Consider the following 16274-nt stretch of genomic DNA (forward strand, 5'->3'; position numbering starts at 1 on the left):
AGGGGAGCAGTGGGCGAGACAGGAGAGGTCTGCTGGGCCATGTGGGTAGCTCCCTGACCGGGGATCGAACTCGCCCTCCAGAGGTTGCGGACAGCTTCATAGGTTGAGTCTTAACCCCTTGTACCACCGGGGAGGTTCCTTGATATAATTTTAAGAACTCCAAATCATGCTTTATTTATCTGTCTCTTCCCTGATGTTCCCTAATGTTTATAGCACATGAGAAGGAGAGTCAAGGTCTTATTCTATTAGTGGCTTAATTCAGCTGTGTTAGATCAATTATAGGTGTTTATCTACAAATGTGTGCTGTTCCAGATAGAGTGGCTCATTGTACCTCTCCCCTCCAATTTTCCTTCTTCATGGAAATATCTCTATCACCAATCTGTCTAATTAAGCAATAGAAAATTATGAGGCAATCCCAATGCTCATTGTTGCTTAGCTTTAAAAAGTCCAATAAAGTTTCTATCCATACTTTCTTGCTTACACTGTGGAGTAAAATACATCAAACAAGCAAAGATTTGTGGCCACAGAGACGGTGCCTTTGTACAATATAACACATACTGTGTATCAAAGAAATATTGTGTCATTTCTTTGAAGCTGACATTGGAATGACATTGTAATCCTGGCCATCTGTCTTCCTCCTCTAGATGTCGATGAATGTGCGGTGGTGAATGGAGGCTGCCAGCAGCGTTGTATTAACACTCTGGGCACCTTCCACTGTGAATGTGATACGGGATACAGACTCCATGCTGATGAACGCACCTGCATAAGTGAGTAAATATTAGAACCAGCTTGAAGTCGTTTTCAATGAAAATCGACCTGTCTATGTAAGGGCAGGATGGAAAGGTTTTCTCTTGTAAAAATATCTGTAAAAAAATGACAGTTTTCATGTATAATACTAAGAAATGAAACATATTTTGTTACTAAAAGACTAACATAATAAATATGAGGAAGAAAATATAGAAATCAACATGCACAAGCAAAATTTGAATCTCCAAATGTGTGATAATTTTCATAGCCTATTATTTCTGCTACATGCAGTAAAGTATCAATTTGTGCATTATTGCTTATACACAAGTACAGCACAGAGGCACAAGAGAGGATGCTGGCTTTTATAGTCACTAACTACAATGTTTACTCATTTCAGAGCAGACTCAGAAGTGGACTCATAAGAACAGCAGCAGTAATTATAATGCATTATATGACAAGGAGTTTACTGTTTCTCAAGAATAGTTACAATTGCAGGGCCTCCCTTGTGGCGCAAGGGGTTAAACGCTGCACTATGAGGCAGTCTGAAGCCTCTGCAGCACGAAGGCAGCCAGGGAGCAACCCACATGGCACAGCAGACCTCTCCTACCTCACCCACTGCTCTCCTCAGCAGTGTACTTCGCTTGGTCTGCCTGTTCTGTTCCCCACTGTGTCTCTGGTGAATCATGTTGCCCCCCACATTTCTGGCCTATATCCTAGCTCTTGTATGCATGAATAAATAAATCTTAAAAAAAGAATAGTTACAATTGTACAGATAGTAAATCTGAGATTATTATATATTCATTGGACAGAAAAACTGTTCTTAGAGGTCAGTTTTATATGGTTACATTATTATTTTAAAGTATCTTTTTTGTGTGTTTTTTGAATTCCATAAATTTTCTAAGAGTGCACCTTTATACCCAGGAAAAAAAAAACAAACAAATTTTAAGTTGTTCCCTGTATGATTTATAGATGCTGTTGTTCATTTTAACTGAAGTGGTTTACATAAAAGTTTTTTCTATCAATGATGATCCTCAGATAGCATCAGCCCATACTCTAATTTCATTGCCAAGTCCCTCTATAAAATACTACATTTAAAGAGTGGTGCCTTGCACAGTACAATTCAAATGCTGGTTTAACTTTATTGTATAAGGATTACTTTTAAAAGTTTGTTATTGGAATTTCTTGTATTCATTTGTTAAACCCCTTAATTTGGTGATACTTTATTTTTTAAAGATCTATTTATTTATGCATACAACAACTGGGGTACAGGCCAGAGGTGTGGGGGGGTGAGAGGATTCACCAGGAACAGAGTGGGGAACAGAACAGGCAGACCGACAGAAACACACTGCTGAGGGAAGCAGTGGGCAAGACAAGAGAGGTCTGCCGTGCCATGTGGGTATCTCCCCAGCTGGCAGGGATCGAACCTAGCTGCAGAAGCTGCGGACAGCTTCACAGTGCTGTGCTCAACCGCCTGCACCACCAGGGAGGCTGTCTTCCCCGCCACCTTGTCTTATAGAAAATGAGGGAAGGCCAAAGGAAACAGTTTAATATCTTCTAGTCATAGGTCTGATTTTGCTAGGAGAAACTGGGAATTCTGAGAACAAAATAAAGAATTTGCCAAAGTCAAGTAAAGCTAGAGGGAAGTCATATTGCTGTGTCCAGTGAAACCAGTGTCATAGTGGTCATGTCTACAGCAGTTGCACAGGTGTGGCAACAGCACATGTACATTAGTTATCCAGATATCTTCTTCTTTTGGCAGGATTACTTGTATTATTTTTTTAATATTTTATTTTATATAATTCTTACATTATTTTCATTTTTTAACAATGCATGTATTTTCATTTTGGTTATATTCCCCATACAATTGTACCCCCCCTTATTTTGACCCTAATCCTTCCTCTCCCTGCTGCCCCCCTGTAGTGTGTCTCTAGTTTATAGTTGCTTGTTGATTTTGATTTTTACTTTATTATAATTAGTCTTGTTTTAGCAACAGGAATAATTTTCTCATTCCCATCCCCTACCTGTAAAACCTTCAGCTCGTAGTGTCTTTAAACTGCAACTATAACTTCTGTCATTATAAAATATTTAGAAGCAGCAGGATTATTAACACATGCAAATGCAGTATTTATGAGTAAAATTTAGACTTTTTGTGTGTCATAAATTTTTGGTGTGTCTGATAGAAAAATATTTTGCACAGTAGTGATTGATATAAATCTAATATATCTGGTGATTGTGACAAGGCAAAATATAAACTCTATAATGAACTAAACCATATTTATAGTTACAATCAATTTTATAAACCCTGGCAGTTTTTAGCTATTCCTTAGGAAAAACACTAGGCTCTTTCTATATTCCTCACCACCTTTGAATTTTCCAATTTTTGTTGCAATAAATCAGGTCAAAAGCAGAGTTGGATAATGATATTATAATTTAGGTTTTATATTTCTATTCCTTAAAAGCCATTTTTAGTGCTATGACAACAGCTTATTTACATAAGCTGTTCCCATATGCTGATGATCTCTTTATGCAGAATTTCAACACAGTGTATAAAGTTAATGATATATAATCTATATATATGTAGGTATGCATGTATGTGTGTATAAATGTATCATCAATTTATCTATCTATCTTTCTATTATTGATCTATCTATAGATTATCATCTATCTATCTGAGAGAACAAATTAAGCCAATTAGAAATATGGATTTCAAAGACTACAATCATTTTTATCATTTAACCCCTTTTCTTTCTATTTATTTTTTTTTAAGAACAGAAAAAGCAGATTATGGAAATACACTGATAAGAGTAGTAGCAGGCAAGAAAGGAGAGGTCTGCTGTGCCTCATTTAATCCCTTTTATACTATTCTATACAAGTATTGCACTGAGAACCCAGCACATGACCTTTGGCGAAAGCTTTTATGCCTTTCTCACATGCGTATGCTGAAATTTTGGTTTAAAAGAATGGTCTTCAATTTCTCAGTTGACATAATTGCAGCAGTCTTGTTGAATTAGCTCACAAATAATTTAAATGCCTTGTATTTAAGGACTAATAATGAGTGTTTGAAGGCAAAACTGTTGGTTTATTTGTTTTGAACAGCAAATGTACCAGAAAGAACTCTCACGTTAGTCTATATTTCAAGTTGTAAAGTAGGAAGGGCCAGAAGTTTTTATTTTTCTAATTTATTTTTTTTCAAAGATTTATGTATTTGTGCATGCAAGAACTGGCATACAGGCCATAGGTTCAGGGGGTGAGAGCATTCACCAGAGACAGAGTGGGGAGCAAAACAGACAGACTGACTAAAATACACTGCTGAGGGGAGCAGCAGGCAAGGCAGGAGAGGTCTGCTGTGCCATGTGGGTTTTTCCCTGGCCTGCTGGGGAGTAAACTCATGCTGCAGTGGCTGCAGATATCTTCACAACGCAGTACTTAACTCCTTGCATCATCAGGGAAGCCCAGGGCCAGAAGTTTTTAAAAACAAAACCACTGAAATAATTCCCTTTCTTTTTGGGAATTTTTCTACCCAGCAAGTGACTGAGAATGGTGGTTGATGCTTACCAGAAAATTGTAGTAGAGAGCAACTCCTCGTATTCCACGACAGAGTCACTGAAAAGAAGAAGGCATTGTGAAACTATGATTCCATCACTTTGGAGCATTTGAAGTTGATTGTATAAATTTTGATCTTGACCCCTCCCTTCTTGACTTTCCTTTGCCCCATTCTGCCCATTAGAAATAGGCCTAGGCTGGTGTAACTTTGAGTTAGAGCCTCTCATGCTTTGTGTACTTTCTTTTAATCACAACTATACTCCTTGCACCCCCCCACACTTAAAAGTTTCAGATTAACTCCATTTCAAAAAACAAATAAGTAAATAAGGACTATGTACTTGTGTTCATATCTATCCCATGTTTCCAGTAAGTCTCTGCCAGAGGTGATGTAAGAGTCACTGCAATAATTGCTGAGTGTGGTGGCAAGAAGTACAAATGTCTGGGCCACTTGACTTATCATAAAGGATGCTTGGTCATTTGACACAAAACTGGGGAGTTCAGTGTAACTGATCCCAGTTTGTGTCCCTGAATTTGTCCATAAAATTATGGAGTGTTTGTTATTTTTCTGGAGGAAAGGGCCCATTATTTTCTTCAGATTCCTAAAGGTATCTTATTCCTCACAATGTTCTTGCTGCTGCCATGATGACACTTCTTTAAAAGATGTATATATGGGTGTATCTCATTGCAATGTCATGTCAGGATATAGTCTCAAGATATGGTCATGCTGATGTCTGAAATTCCAGCGTGGTGGTAACAGAAGATGGGACCTTTGGGACATTGATATGTTTAGCTTAGATTCTGATCACAGAATACTCCTGATGGATCTAGTTTGATGCAAACTTAGTCAGGGATGACTTCTCCCCACAGCCTCCTTTAAGATGGGTTTCTAGGCCCCACCCTGGTGGTGCAGGTGGTTGAGCACAGCGCTGTGAAGCTGTCCACAGCCTCTGCAGTGCCTGTTAGATCCAAGCCAGCCAGTGAGGGCCCCACATGGCGCGGTAGAACTCTTCTGTCGCACTCACTGCTCCCCTCAAGAGTGTATTTCATCAGTCTACCTGTTCTGTTACCCACTCTGTCTCTGGTGAATCCTGTCACCTTCCCATGCATCTGGCCTGTACCCCAGCTCTTGTATAAACAAACAAACAAATAAATAAATAAAATCTTAAAAAAAAAAAAAAGATGGGTTTCTAGTCAGGAGCTGAATCCCTGTCCTTGAGTAACACAGTTGCTGGCCCACTGTCACCTCTCCTGAAAGTAGGAATTGGGCAGTCAGTCTGTGGATATGCCCTAAGTATGAGAAGAATCACAGAGAAATCAACTGCATGTGATTGGTGTCAGGACACAGACAGGGCATGGGAAAGTAGACAGGAATGAAACTAGTCAGATTTGCTTTGCTATTGGTGGCTTCCACTAACACAGATATTACTAAGCTATTTCCATACTTATGAATTTCCCTTTAACTTGGAAACAACTTCTTAAGAAACATAAAATGCATTGTACCAATCATCATCAGAAAGAAAGAAATGTTCATGTTCTTGTGATTCCACCATTACATCTTGTCCACACAGCAAGAGGCAGTGACACAGTGAACTCGTAAATTGGCATGTGACCCTCAACCAATCATTTAACCTCCCCCTACCCAGGTTTCTTCTTGGGTACAGTGTAGAAATAGAGAAAGCAATTCTAAGGTCACTTCATCTCTATTATAAAGTGTGATAATTTAATGGAGTCTCCATAATTGCTAAATCATAATGAACCATCTGCTAATCTATATTTTTAAAAGTGCCATTGGATTATGAAAAATAATTATCTAATAGATCTCTAATTTTATTTGAAAAGTACTTAAAGAACATTGACTTTTGAAAGTCCAATCATAAAAATAATGTGAGGGCCTCCCCTGGTGGCACAGGGGGTTGAGTGCAGCGCTGTGAAGCTGTCCACCGCCTCTCAGTCCTAGTTCGATCCCGGCCAGCTGGCAAGGGTCCCACATGGCCCGGCAGACCTCTCCTGTTGCGCCCGCTGCTCCCTTGAGCAGTGTATTTCCTCAGTCTGCCTGTTTTGTTCCCTGCTCTGTCTCTGGTGAATCCTCTCACTCTCCCATGAATCTGGCCTGTACCCCAATTCTTGTATAAATAAATAAATAAATAAATAAATAAATAAATAAATAAATAAATAAATCTTTGAAAAATAAATAAAAATAAAAAATAAAAATAATGTGAGAACTTTATCCCAAGTTTAATAAAAATAAATGTGTAGCTTAAATGCTTTATTTCATTTTATATAATTCTTACATCATTTTTTCATTTTTGCGCAATGTATGCATTTTCATTTTGGTTATATTCCCCATACAATTCCCACCCCCCTTATTTTGGCCCTAAACCCTCCTTTCCCCCTGCTCCCCACAGTGTATCTCTGGTTTATAGTTACTTGTTGATTTTGATTTTTTTCTTTATTATACTTAGTCTTTTTCCTGGTCCCTTATTTAGGTTTTCTAGATTCCTGCTGTGAGTGAGACCATCCGGTATTTTTCTTTTCTTTCTGGCTTATTTCGCTGATCATGATCCCTTCCAGCTCCGTCCATGTTGCTGCAAATTACATGAGTTTATCTTTTCTGATTGCTGAGTAATATTCCATTGTGTATATGTACCACATCTTCTAGATCTAGTCATCTGTTTTTGGGCATTTAGGTTGTTTCCATAGCTTAGCTATTGTAAATAGTGCTGCTATAAATATAAGGGTGCAGGTGCCTTTTGAATTAATGTTTCTGTGTCCTTTGGGTAAATACCTAGGAGTGGAATTGCTGGATCATATGGAAGCTCCATCTTTAGCAGGTTGAGGAATCTCCACACAGCTTTCCATAGTGGTTAGACCAGTTTGCACTCCCACCAACAGTGCAGGAGAGTTCCTTTTTCTCCAAATCCTCACCAACATTTGTTGAAGCTAGTTTTTTAATATGTGCCATTCTCACTGGTGTAAGATGGTATTTCATGGTAGTTTTCATTTTCATTTCCCTGATTATAAATGATTCCAAACATTTTTTTCATATGCCTGTTGGCCATTTGCATTTCCTCTTTGGAGAAGTTTCTTTTTAGCTCTTCTGCCCATTTTTTGACTGGATTATTTACTTTGTTTTTGTTGAGTCTCTTCAGCTCTTTGTAGATTTTTGTGATCAGTCCTTTATCATTAATGTTGTGTGCAAAAGTTTTCTCCAAGTTGGTGGGGTGTCTTTTTGTTTTGGTTACTGTCTCTTTTGCTGTACAGAAGCTCTTTAAAAATGGATTAAAGAACTAGACATAACACCTGAAACCATAAAATATATAGAAGGAAACATAGGCGAAAACTACATGACATGCACCTCAGCCACATCCTTAAAGACTCATCACCCAAGCAGTGATAGCAAAGGCAAAGATAAACAGCTGGGGTGACAAAACCTCTTCTTTTACCATTTGATATTTTATAACAGCCAGGGGATGGGTTCAAAAAATGTACATTATTCAAATTTTAGTATTAACTTGGTAATTTGCAGTTTAAGTAACTTGTAGAATTTTAGCTATAATTTAATATATCTTGCAAAATCTTTCTTGGATTTCCATTTTTAATTACAGTCTTGTGAAACACACTCAGCTCAAATCTCCATTCATAATCATGTCCTTCCTCTGATGTATTTGCTGAAATTGGTCTTCCCAATGGGGTGAAATAATCAAATGATGGAAAGTTTTAATGCTCCTTGTGCTCTTACCTCTTTTAGCACACAGGTTTATTAACATCTGTGCTCACATAAACACAGGCAGTCACTGATGTCTGCACAGAGCAACCTCAGATAAACCACATTTTAATTATTATTCTTTAATATAAAATTTCATTTCCAGTTGCTGGGAACCATCAGGCTTGGTTCCCACCCTCCTTCCCCTCCAATGGCCCCTTTTTATTTTCACTAAATGAGGGAGGAAAAAAAGAAGAAAGGTTATAGGCAAACTATAAACGAAAGATTTTTCTGTATGATTGCATGACATAGCAGAGTGAGAGGTCATATATTAATTCCAAATAAGCAGAAGTCAGGTGGCAAGGAGTGGGTAGCTATGTATATCTTGAAACTTGATTAATTAAGATATTCTTAGACTTTGAACTTGAATAAATTTCCTTATGTCAAATTTTTATGAGCTTCATATTTTAAGATAATGCTAAACTTTAGGGAAAAAATTGAGAAAGCTATTATATGTGGTGGTCTTCAAACAATGAATTCTTTTGTTTTTGATCTCAGTGTTCTGTTCAGTAATGTCTAGTTTTATTTGATAAAAGGAGTGGAATATTCTTTCCAGGGAATAAAAGCGATTATCCTCAAATTGGAGATGAAAGAAGTTAAAGACTTCCATTGTTACTACCTTTCAATTAGTTGTATTATTTATGAAGACAAATTAGAAACAGAATTCATTTCAGGTGACAGCTGATGTCTTGAAAGGGATATGTCAGGTTAAAAAAAATTGTTTAGTTTTGTCAGGTTGATGGCATCTCTCAGTCATAATTAATTTCATCACCTCCTATATTAATCACTTTTCTGTGATAGATGTTTAAATTTAAGTCCCAAGATTCGAATTTCCCCACTGCATTCCCTTCCTCATCTCTAATTTTTGAACTTGCAAAAATAATCATTAACATCTCTAGTTTTTAATCCATGATGTTGATTATTAACCTGATTAAAACACTTCTCCAGCAGTTTGGATTTTAGGGATGCATTTAGAAATTTTCCCTTTTCCTACAATCCCCTGCAGTTGGCAGACTTGGAAAGGCACACCTGACAACTGTAGAGTCAGACTGAGATCTGAATCCTACTCATAAACAAGGTTTTCATATTGGTCTAGCTGGTGAGAATCTCTCATCTTCAGAATTGCTATCATCTCAATCTCTGTCTCGCTAGTCATGCCTATATCTAATAAAACCAGGACAACATTTCACAAAAATCAATATTATATATTATACAAAGTCACACACAACATGAGAAAGAATGTGTTTAACACACTAGCATGGATGTCCCCAAGAAACAGAGGAAATGAAGAGTGGACTCTGCATCTAAAAATGAACAGATAAAACAGTGTAAGTTCTTCCAAGGACTGAGGAATGATAATAACTTTTCTTGAACTGAGCAGTATGATGAAATCTAACTTCTATATCTGAGGGTGAAACAAAATAAAACAAGAGGATGAAAAGTTAGCATGGCGGTTTTCATACTTGCCACCTGCCTTTTCTTTTTTCTTCCTATTGGACAATTTTGCATACCTTCCTTTGGCATAATCTCTTGGATATTTTTCTATTTTTGTAAAATATTTTCAAATGTCAGGTGTTTCTAATATATAGTATCAAATAATAAAACTTGATATTAAACACTAAAACTTTTGTTTTCTTGTTTTTTAAATAAATTCATAGTGTATTACAGAAAACACACTGTATGGCTGAACTTCAATATCAATAGATTAGAATAATACCTGACCCATGTTGGATGTTCGATGAGTGGTACTTGAATCAATAATCGTTATTATGTATTGACTCTTACATCTATTTGAAATCTATTCAAAGCACAGAGATACTTAACTATGCAATAATTCAGTTTTTCCATATGTATATGTGAGTGAGAAAAAGTTACAGTGCAGGTGAATTCTTAGCCCAGTGTCTGACAAAGAAAAAGCACTCAATAAATGTTAGATAATTTTATTAGTGGTATTCCATACCTTCAGTTTGCCATAATCATAGGACTAAGTAAAATTATGGAGGGTCAGACAGATGACTTCCATTGAACCTACATGCTGCTGAGTTTTTTAAAACCACACAATCACTGATTCTTTTAACAATTCCATTTCACTTTTTCCCCTGCATTTTTAATGCTTTTGGAGTTTTACAGCAATATTCACAAATATATTTTTACTATATGGTAAAATATTCCCATTTTCATTTATCACTAGGTTGAAGATTTATATTCCCCTGTTTCCAAAAGCACTGGAGGCAGCAAGCTGCAGGCTGCTTATGCATTTTCACAGGGTACAAAGTGCAGAAAGACATTAAACATAAAATAGTACTGCCTACATCTAAAAGAAGCAGAAGGATTAAGTGCTTGGAAATACCAGATATGAGCATAAAACTTAAATCCAAATCTAGTATCCTTGCATAGTTTTCTAACTGCTGACAAGAAAAGAGCCACATGGATTCAGAGTTTTACATTTTCTAACAGCAATCATACACAGATTTTTTTTTTTTTGCAATTCAATGATTTCATACTGTATTACTGAATATATGTCTCTTATTTTGCAGAGAAAGCAAAATTTATCAGTTAAGGGGGCTCCCAAATTGAAGCTTTGGTATTAAATCTTAGTTCCATCTGCTTTGTTCCTCACTCAGAGCAAAGTGTTCCTTTGTTATTTCAGGTTAATTTCACCTTACTTTCCTCTTAGAATCTTGCTCCTAAAATGAAATTACAGAATTTATTACTTTCTCCTCTAACATAAGCTTCTTTCTCTCTATCTTAAAATAAAACTCGTCCCTTCAACTAGTTTTGCCGAGGTTATCCACAATATTGATAGCTTCCAGAAGCATTTTTCAGTCACTTTGCTCAGTGTTGTGAAATTAATAACATCTTTCTTTTTAGTTATTCACTCCCCCTGAGTTGTCTGACACAACTTTCTCTTGTTTCTCTTCAGTGTGATTTCCCTCATACAGTCATTTCCCTCTATCCACTTCCAAACCCCTTATGGCTTTCAGAATTCTGACTTGCACTTTTCTCTACTCCTTCTTCCATTGTATTAATCATGTGCAAAAATTTACCCATGTCCGACAATTACCTGGACATGAATGATGTCAAAATGAGTATTATTTAACCAGCACCATCTTGTTCTTTTGACTCACAGGTTCAGCTACTGTCTGAACCCCTTGTTTAGGATGTCCCCCCAGCTTTGGAAACTCAGTGGGCCTAAAACTAAATTTATCTTCCTTCCCACCACATCCAACTTTCCTCTCCTCTTGGATGTTCTCATCTTAGTAAGTGTCCATTCTTTAGGCCAGTCTAATACAACTGGAGTCACTCATGACACCTCCTGTTTTTGAAGCCATAAACCTAGATTCCCAGTAAGATCAATGGGCTCTCCTTTCACAAAACCCTTAAGAGCTGTCTCCACCTTTTTTTCATGCCCTCACAAATTCTTACAGAAATATTTATTACCATTGCTTTCAATTAGTTATCATTTTCCATACATTCCCCCTTTAATCCATTATTTAAAGCATTTCCAGAAATATCTTTTTTAAATGCAATTTAAGGGGGCCTCCCTGGTGGCACAAGGAGTTGGGACACAACCTATGAAGCTATTCGCAGCCACTCCAGCATGAGTTCGATCCCCAGCCAGGGAGCTACCCACATGGCACAGCAGACCTCTCTTGACTCACCTCCTGCTCCCCTCAGCAGTGTATTTCTGTCAGTCTGCCTGTTCTGTTCCCCACTCTGTCTCTGGTGAATCCTCACACCCTACACCTCTGGCCTTTACCCCAGCTATTATATGCATAAATGAATAAATCTTTAAAATGCAATTTAAGAAATTGTTTTACATTACTAAAAATACTTTGTCCCCACATAGCATTTAGAATTAGTGCCAAACCCTTGTTATGGTTTGCAAAATGTTTCAGGTGTGTGAGTATTTGTTATTACTCTCACACCTGACATAACTTCATACATTGAACCCCAGACTGAAGACACACTGAACATTTTACAGTTCCTTAAGTGTACCAGAAGGTTCCACATCCCCATGAATTTGTACATGCTTAACCCTTCCTTGATTTGACTACAAGTCAACACTTTCCCTTCCAATCTCATATTCCCCACTTCTCTTTGCCTAATTTCTTCCTGAATTTCAGGACTCAGGTTAGAATCACTTTGTTTTTTAAAGATTTTTTATTTATTTATGCAAGAACTGGGGTACAGTCAGAGGCACAGGAGGGTGAGAGATTTCACCAGAGACAGAGTGGGGAGCAGAACAGGCAGTTGGACCGAAATACAATGCTGAGGGGAGCAGTGGGCAATCTGCGCGCAGTGTGGGATTCTTGCTGGCCGGCTGGGATCGAACCCGCGCTGCAGAGGCTGAAGACAGCTTCACAGCACTGCGCTCACCCTGCTGCGCTACCGGGGAGGCCCCGTAAAATCACTTCTGATTCCACCTCTGAGAAGACTTCCCCGATCTGTTCCCATACTAATAAACAAAAGGTGGCACCTATTTTTTAAGGTTTAAATATTCTTTTGACGGTGGGATACACTAGAAGGACACAAAGACGGATGAGTGGCAGAACGCTCTGTTACCTAACAGCTTCCTTTGAGAGAAGGTCCCAGCCAGTGAGGGCTGTATCCCGGAGACATGATGACAGCAAGCTGGGAATAGCGGAGGCAGTTTATATATGGCTAGTTGGTGGAGTTAGTCTAAATTCATTGGGATTGGGTATTGTGAATAATTCTGCAAGTCAAGGAGGCAAGGGGCATCCCAGAGTGTTAGTTATCTGGTAGCTCTGCCATTTGGATATGTGTGTATAGTAAATCAGGAATGTTAGCGCCTGAGAAGTGAAACTATTTTGGTAAAAGATTAACAAAATGTGGCGGAGAGTTGAGTTATGAGTTATGATGTCAAAACTAGCTCAAGACAGCACTTGAAAAATTATATTCTACCACCACGTAGAACCAAGGGCACGTCTCTAATACAGACCTACTCACATCGAATTATAAAGGTTTCTATTCCTACCTGACTCTCACCAGATTTTAATCGCTTTTGCATTCTCAGTACTTAACATATAACTGAAATAAATTGTTTAATTTTGTTATTCCATTTTCACTCATGTTTAAAATATGCTCTGTTTAGAATTAGAGGCAGTCTGCCACCCTTAAGGTCTATTTCTCTTTATTGGATGAGAATTACATAATTACCTGGCTTTGGCTTCTAGGAATCCCACCACTAAGTTGAAGACCTAATTATTGCCCTATGTTCCTAATTTAGATTTCTCTACCCCACTTCATAACACAGCTCCTATTTTGCTGCAATGGCTATTGTTGTGTTCTCTGTCCTTTTAAACCTTAGTTTTAGAGGGCACACTCTCTCAAATTATCTTGTAATTTAAGATGGAATATAAGTGTAAAAAATTAACTAAATTCAAATTTCGTTACTTTAGTTTAGATTCATCAACTGACTTCTTGCCAAAAAAAAAAAAAAAAGGATCATATTTTTAACCCCAGATGTAGCAAACATATGAATCTGCCATTCAGCTGGATGGTGGGCATGCTTGTCTTCTGAAACTATAGTCTGCTTGCCATTGCTAGGCATAATGGAAACAGAGTATGTCATAAGGAAAGGGACTGGTCTCTGGGCAAGAGAGGGAAGACTGTCTAGACCTTTACAAAGCCTAGAGACTGATGCTGAGTAGCCATTTCAGAGACAGGCTATAAATGCCCTGTCTATGTATACCTCTACACCGTCTATATAGAATAACCTTATGTATAATGTATGATCGTAAATGACAGTTGAAGGCAGAGCTTGGTGACTGTTCAAAATGTTATTTCCAACCAGAATATAAAAACAAGGATTAACACACAAAACCTGAATAAAAGAACTGGAGTCATAGTTTAATAAATGTATCTGAAAACTAGAGATCTGCAATGTGGAGATGCACAAATATAGGCCAAGTTAAGATTAAAGTTTGAATCAAATATAAGGGAAACAGGAAATAAGTAGGAATGTTGACACCGACAGCTTTTAGGACATATCTCTTCAGTTATCATAGAACAAAAATATAATCATTTACCCAATAATCAAAGTTGTATGTCTGCTGACCCTATGGGATTGTTCATGTGAGTGGGCTAAGCTACCTGGGGTCTGAAGCGTTCCGCAGGAAAGGCAGGTGTCTCAAAGCTTAGTTCTCTGGATTGACTTGCCATCAAGAGGCTGAGTGCTGGTTTGATCCCTGGCCGCTGGCGAGGGTCCCACATGGCGTGCAGATCTTTCCTGCCATGCCTGCTGCTCCCTCAGCAGTGTATTTTGTCAGTCTGCCTGGTCTGTTCCCCGCTCTGACTCTGGTGAATTATCTCACCCTCCCGCGTTTCTGACTGTACCCACTGCCTGTATAAATAAATAAATACACTGTTAAAAAAAAAAAAGGCTGAGCAAGCATAGTCCAAATATTTTGTCATCATATATGACAATCAATTCAGACTCAAATTCTAGAATCTAGATAACTACAGTTTGAAAGTAATTTTGGCCATCTAGTAATGACAATAATTGCTACGATTCTAAGAATATTATCTATAATTCTTATAACAACACTGAGGGAGAATATTGATATTATTCTCATTTTAATTATACTGAAACTAGAGTCCATGGAGGTTAATATTACAATTTTGGAATCCCAGACTTAGGCTTATAGAATGCTTTTCTGAAGTCATGTGTATAAGGGAGTAAAATGAAGTATGTTTTATCCATTCTGAACAAGAAGAGGGGTAGACTGTTGACTACATCTGCCATGTAACCTTTATTTTATAAACTACTCTTTTCCAATCTCTGGCATGGTAATTTAGCATCTTATTTCACACCAAATTGAGGAGATTACGAAGATTCTGTGTTCCCTCTTGGAAAATAAAAGTTAGCTTATTCTGTAGATACACACACTGGTTGGTCTGGACGGCAGTAGGTTGGCCTTCTGTCCGGGCAGCAGTACAATTCAGACACTTAAGCTTTCACAACAGCATGCCAACCTTGCTTCCCTAGTGTCTGGTGTCTAAATCTTATGACTCACACTTCAATCGACATTCTAGTAATTCAGCATTATAGCCCCATGTTAGAGGATTTGACTGTGAACTGAATGGGAGCCAGCATCCATCCAAATCTCCCTTAAGACATCTGATATACAGAGTGCAGAGCACAAAGATCATAAGCCTTGGCAACAAAAAATAAATAAATAAATAAAAATAAAACCTCTAACTTAGAATCCCAGCTTTGCATCTACTAGCTGTGTGAACATGGGTATGTTATAAAATGGTAACAATGGCTAATATTTATGGAGTGCTTGTTATCTACAGGGACACATTGTTAAGTACTTTATATTCACTGTTTCATTTAGACCTCATAAAACCCTATGAAGCGGGTGCTATTGTTAACACTATGCCAGCAACGTGAAAAAATGAGACTTAGAAAATTTAAACAAGTGAGGAAGGTCACTTGGTTCCTAAGTGGTAGACCCAGATCTGGGAAATGCTTTTTGGGCACAGCCGATCAAATGAGTCCAGCTGTGTTCAAACAAATACATAAGCAAACAGGTCTATGCAAAAGTAAGTTGTTTGGAATTTGATATTAACGCTTTTTTAGGAAAGAAAATACACTAAAAGTGAAAGAGCTCACATCACAGTATTATGTGGAAAGTAGATTAGAAATATTTGAAATCAGGGAGATTTGGTTTAACGATTATTGCCGTGAGGCTGAACTAGGAGAGATCCTGGCATTTGGGATTATAATGCTTGTCAAGAGGCTTTTTTCCTCTGTAGATATGAATTCTATTTTACAAAAAAAATGTTGTATCATATAGGCCACAGAAATTTTGAAGTTTGATGTTTCACATTTTTGAGTTAATGTTATCAGTCAGTATAATCATTCCACTATATGTTTGCATGGGGATTGGCATCAAATTCTAAAATTTTATATTTGTGACAATACATTGACTTTTAACAAGCTATAAAGAAAGTAGCTCCAAGTATTTTTGTTGGATATTATTTAGCATTTGATTTGAAGGTTTTACATACATAATATGGTTTTATTTTTTCTCAAAGTCTGCTTTATGTCGGTTCCTGTCAAATGAGATTCACAGATAATTAACCAAAAGCAAGAGTGCCTCTATTCTGCTTGATCACATTCATTTATTTTTTTAAGTGAACATGGCATATGAGTCAAAATTTTAACAATCACCATGAAGCTGTGATTGAT

The 16274-nt window shown here is 37.4% G+C and overlaps 1 protein-coding gene across 1 annotated transcript in view; it reads left to right on the plus strand.

Annotated features, from left to right (window-relative positions):
- LOC311170242 (EGF-like and EMI domain-containing protein 1) overlaps positions 1-16274 on the plus strand; it is a gene marked incomplete at both ends in the record, with an annotated part of 629838 nt that overhangs the window by 526166 nt on the left and 87398 nt on the right. The window contains one exon of the mRNA XM_084232626.1: positions 645-767. Within this exon, the coding sequence (XP_084088752.1) occupies positions 645-767 (123 nt within the window). The remainder of the gene's footprint in view (positions 1-644; positions 768-16274) is intronic.

Source organism: Talpa europaea (genome assembly GCF_964194135.1).
Source record: "Talpa europaea genome assembly, chromosome: 4".
NCBI classification, from domain to species: Eukaryota; Metazoa; Chordata; class Mammalia; order Eulipotyphla; family Talpidae; genus Talpa; species Talpa europaea.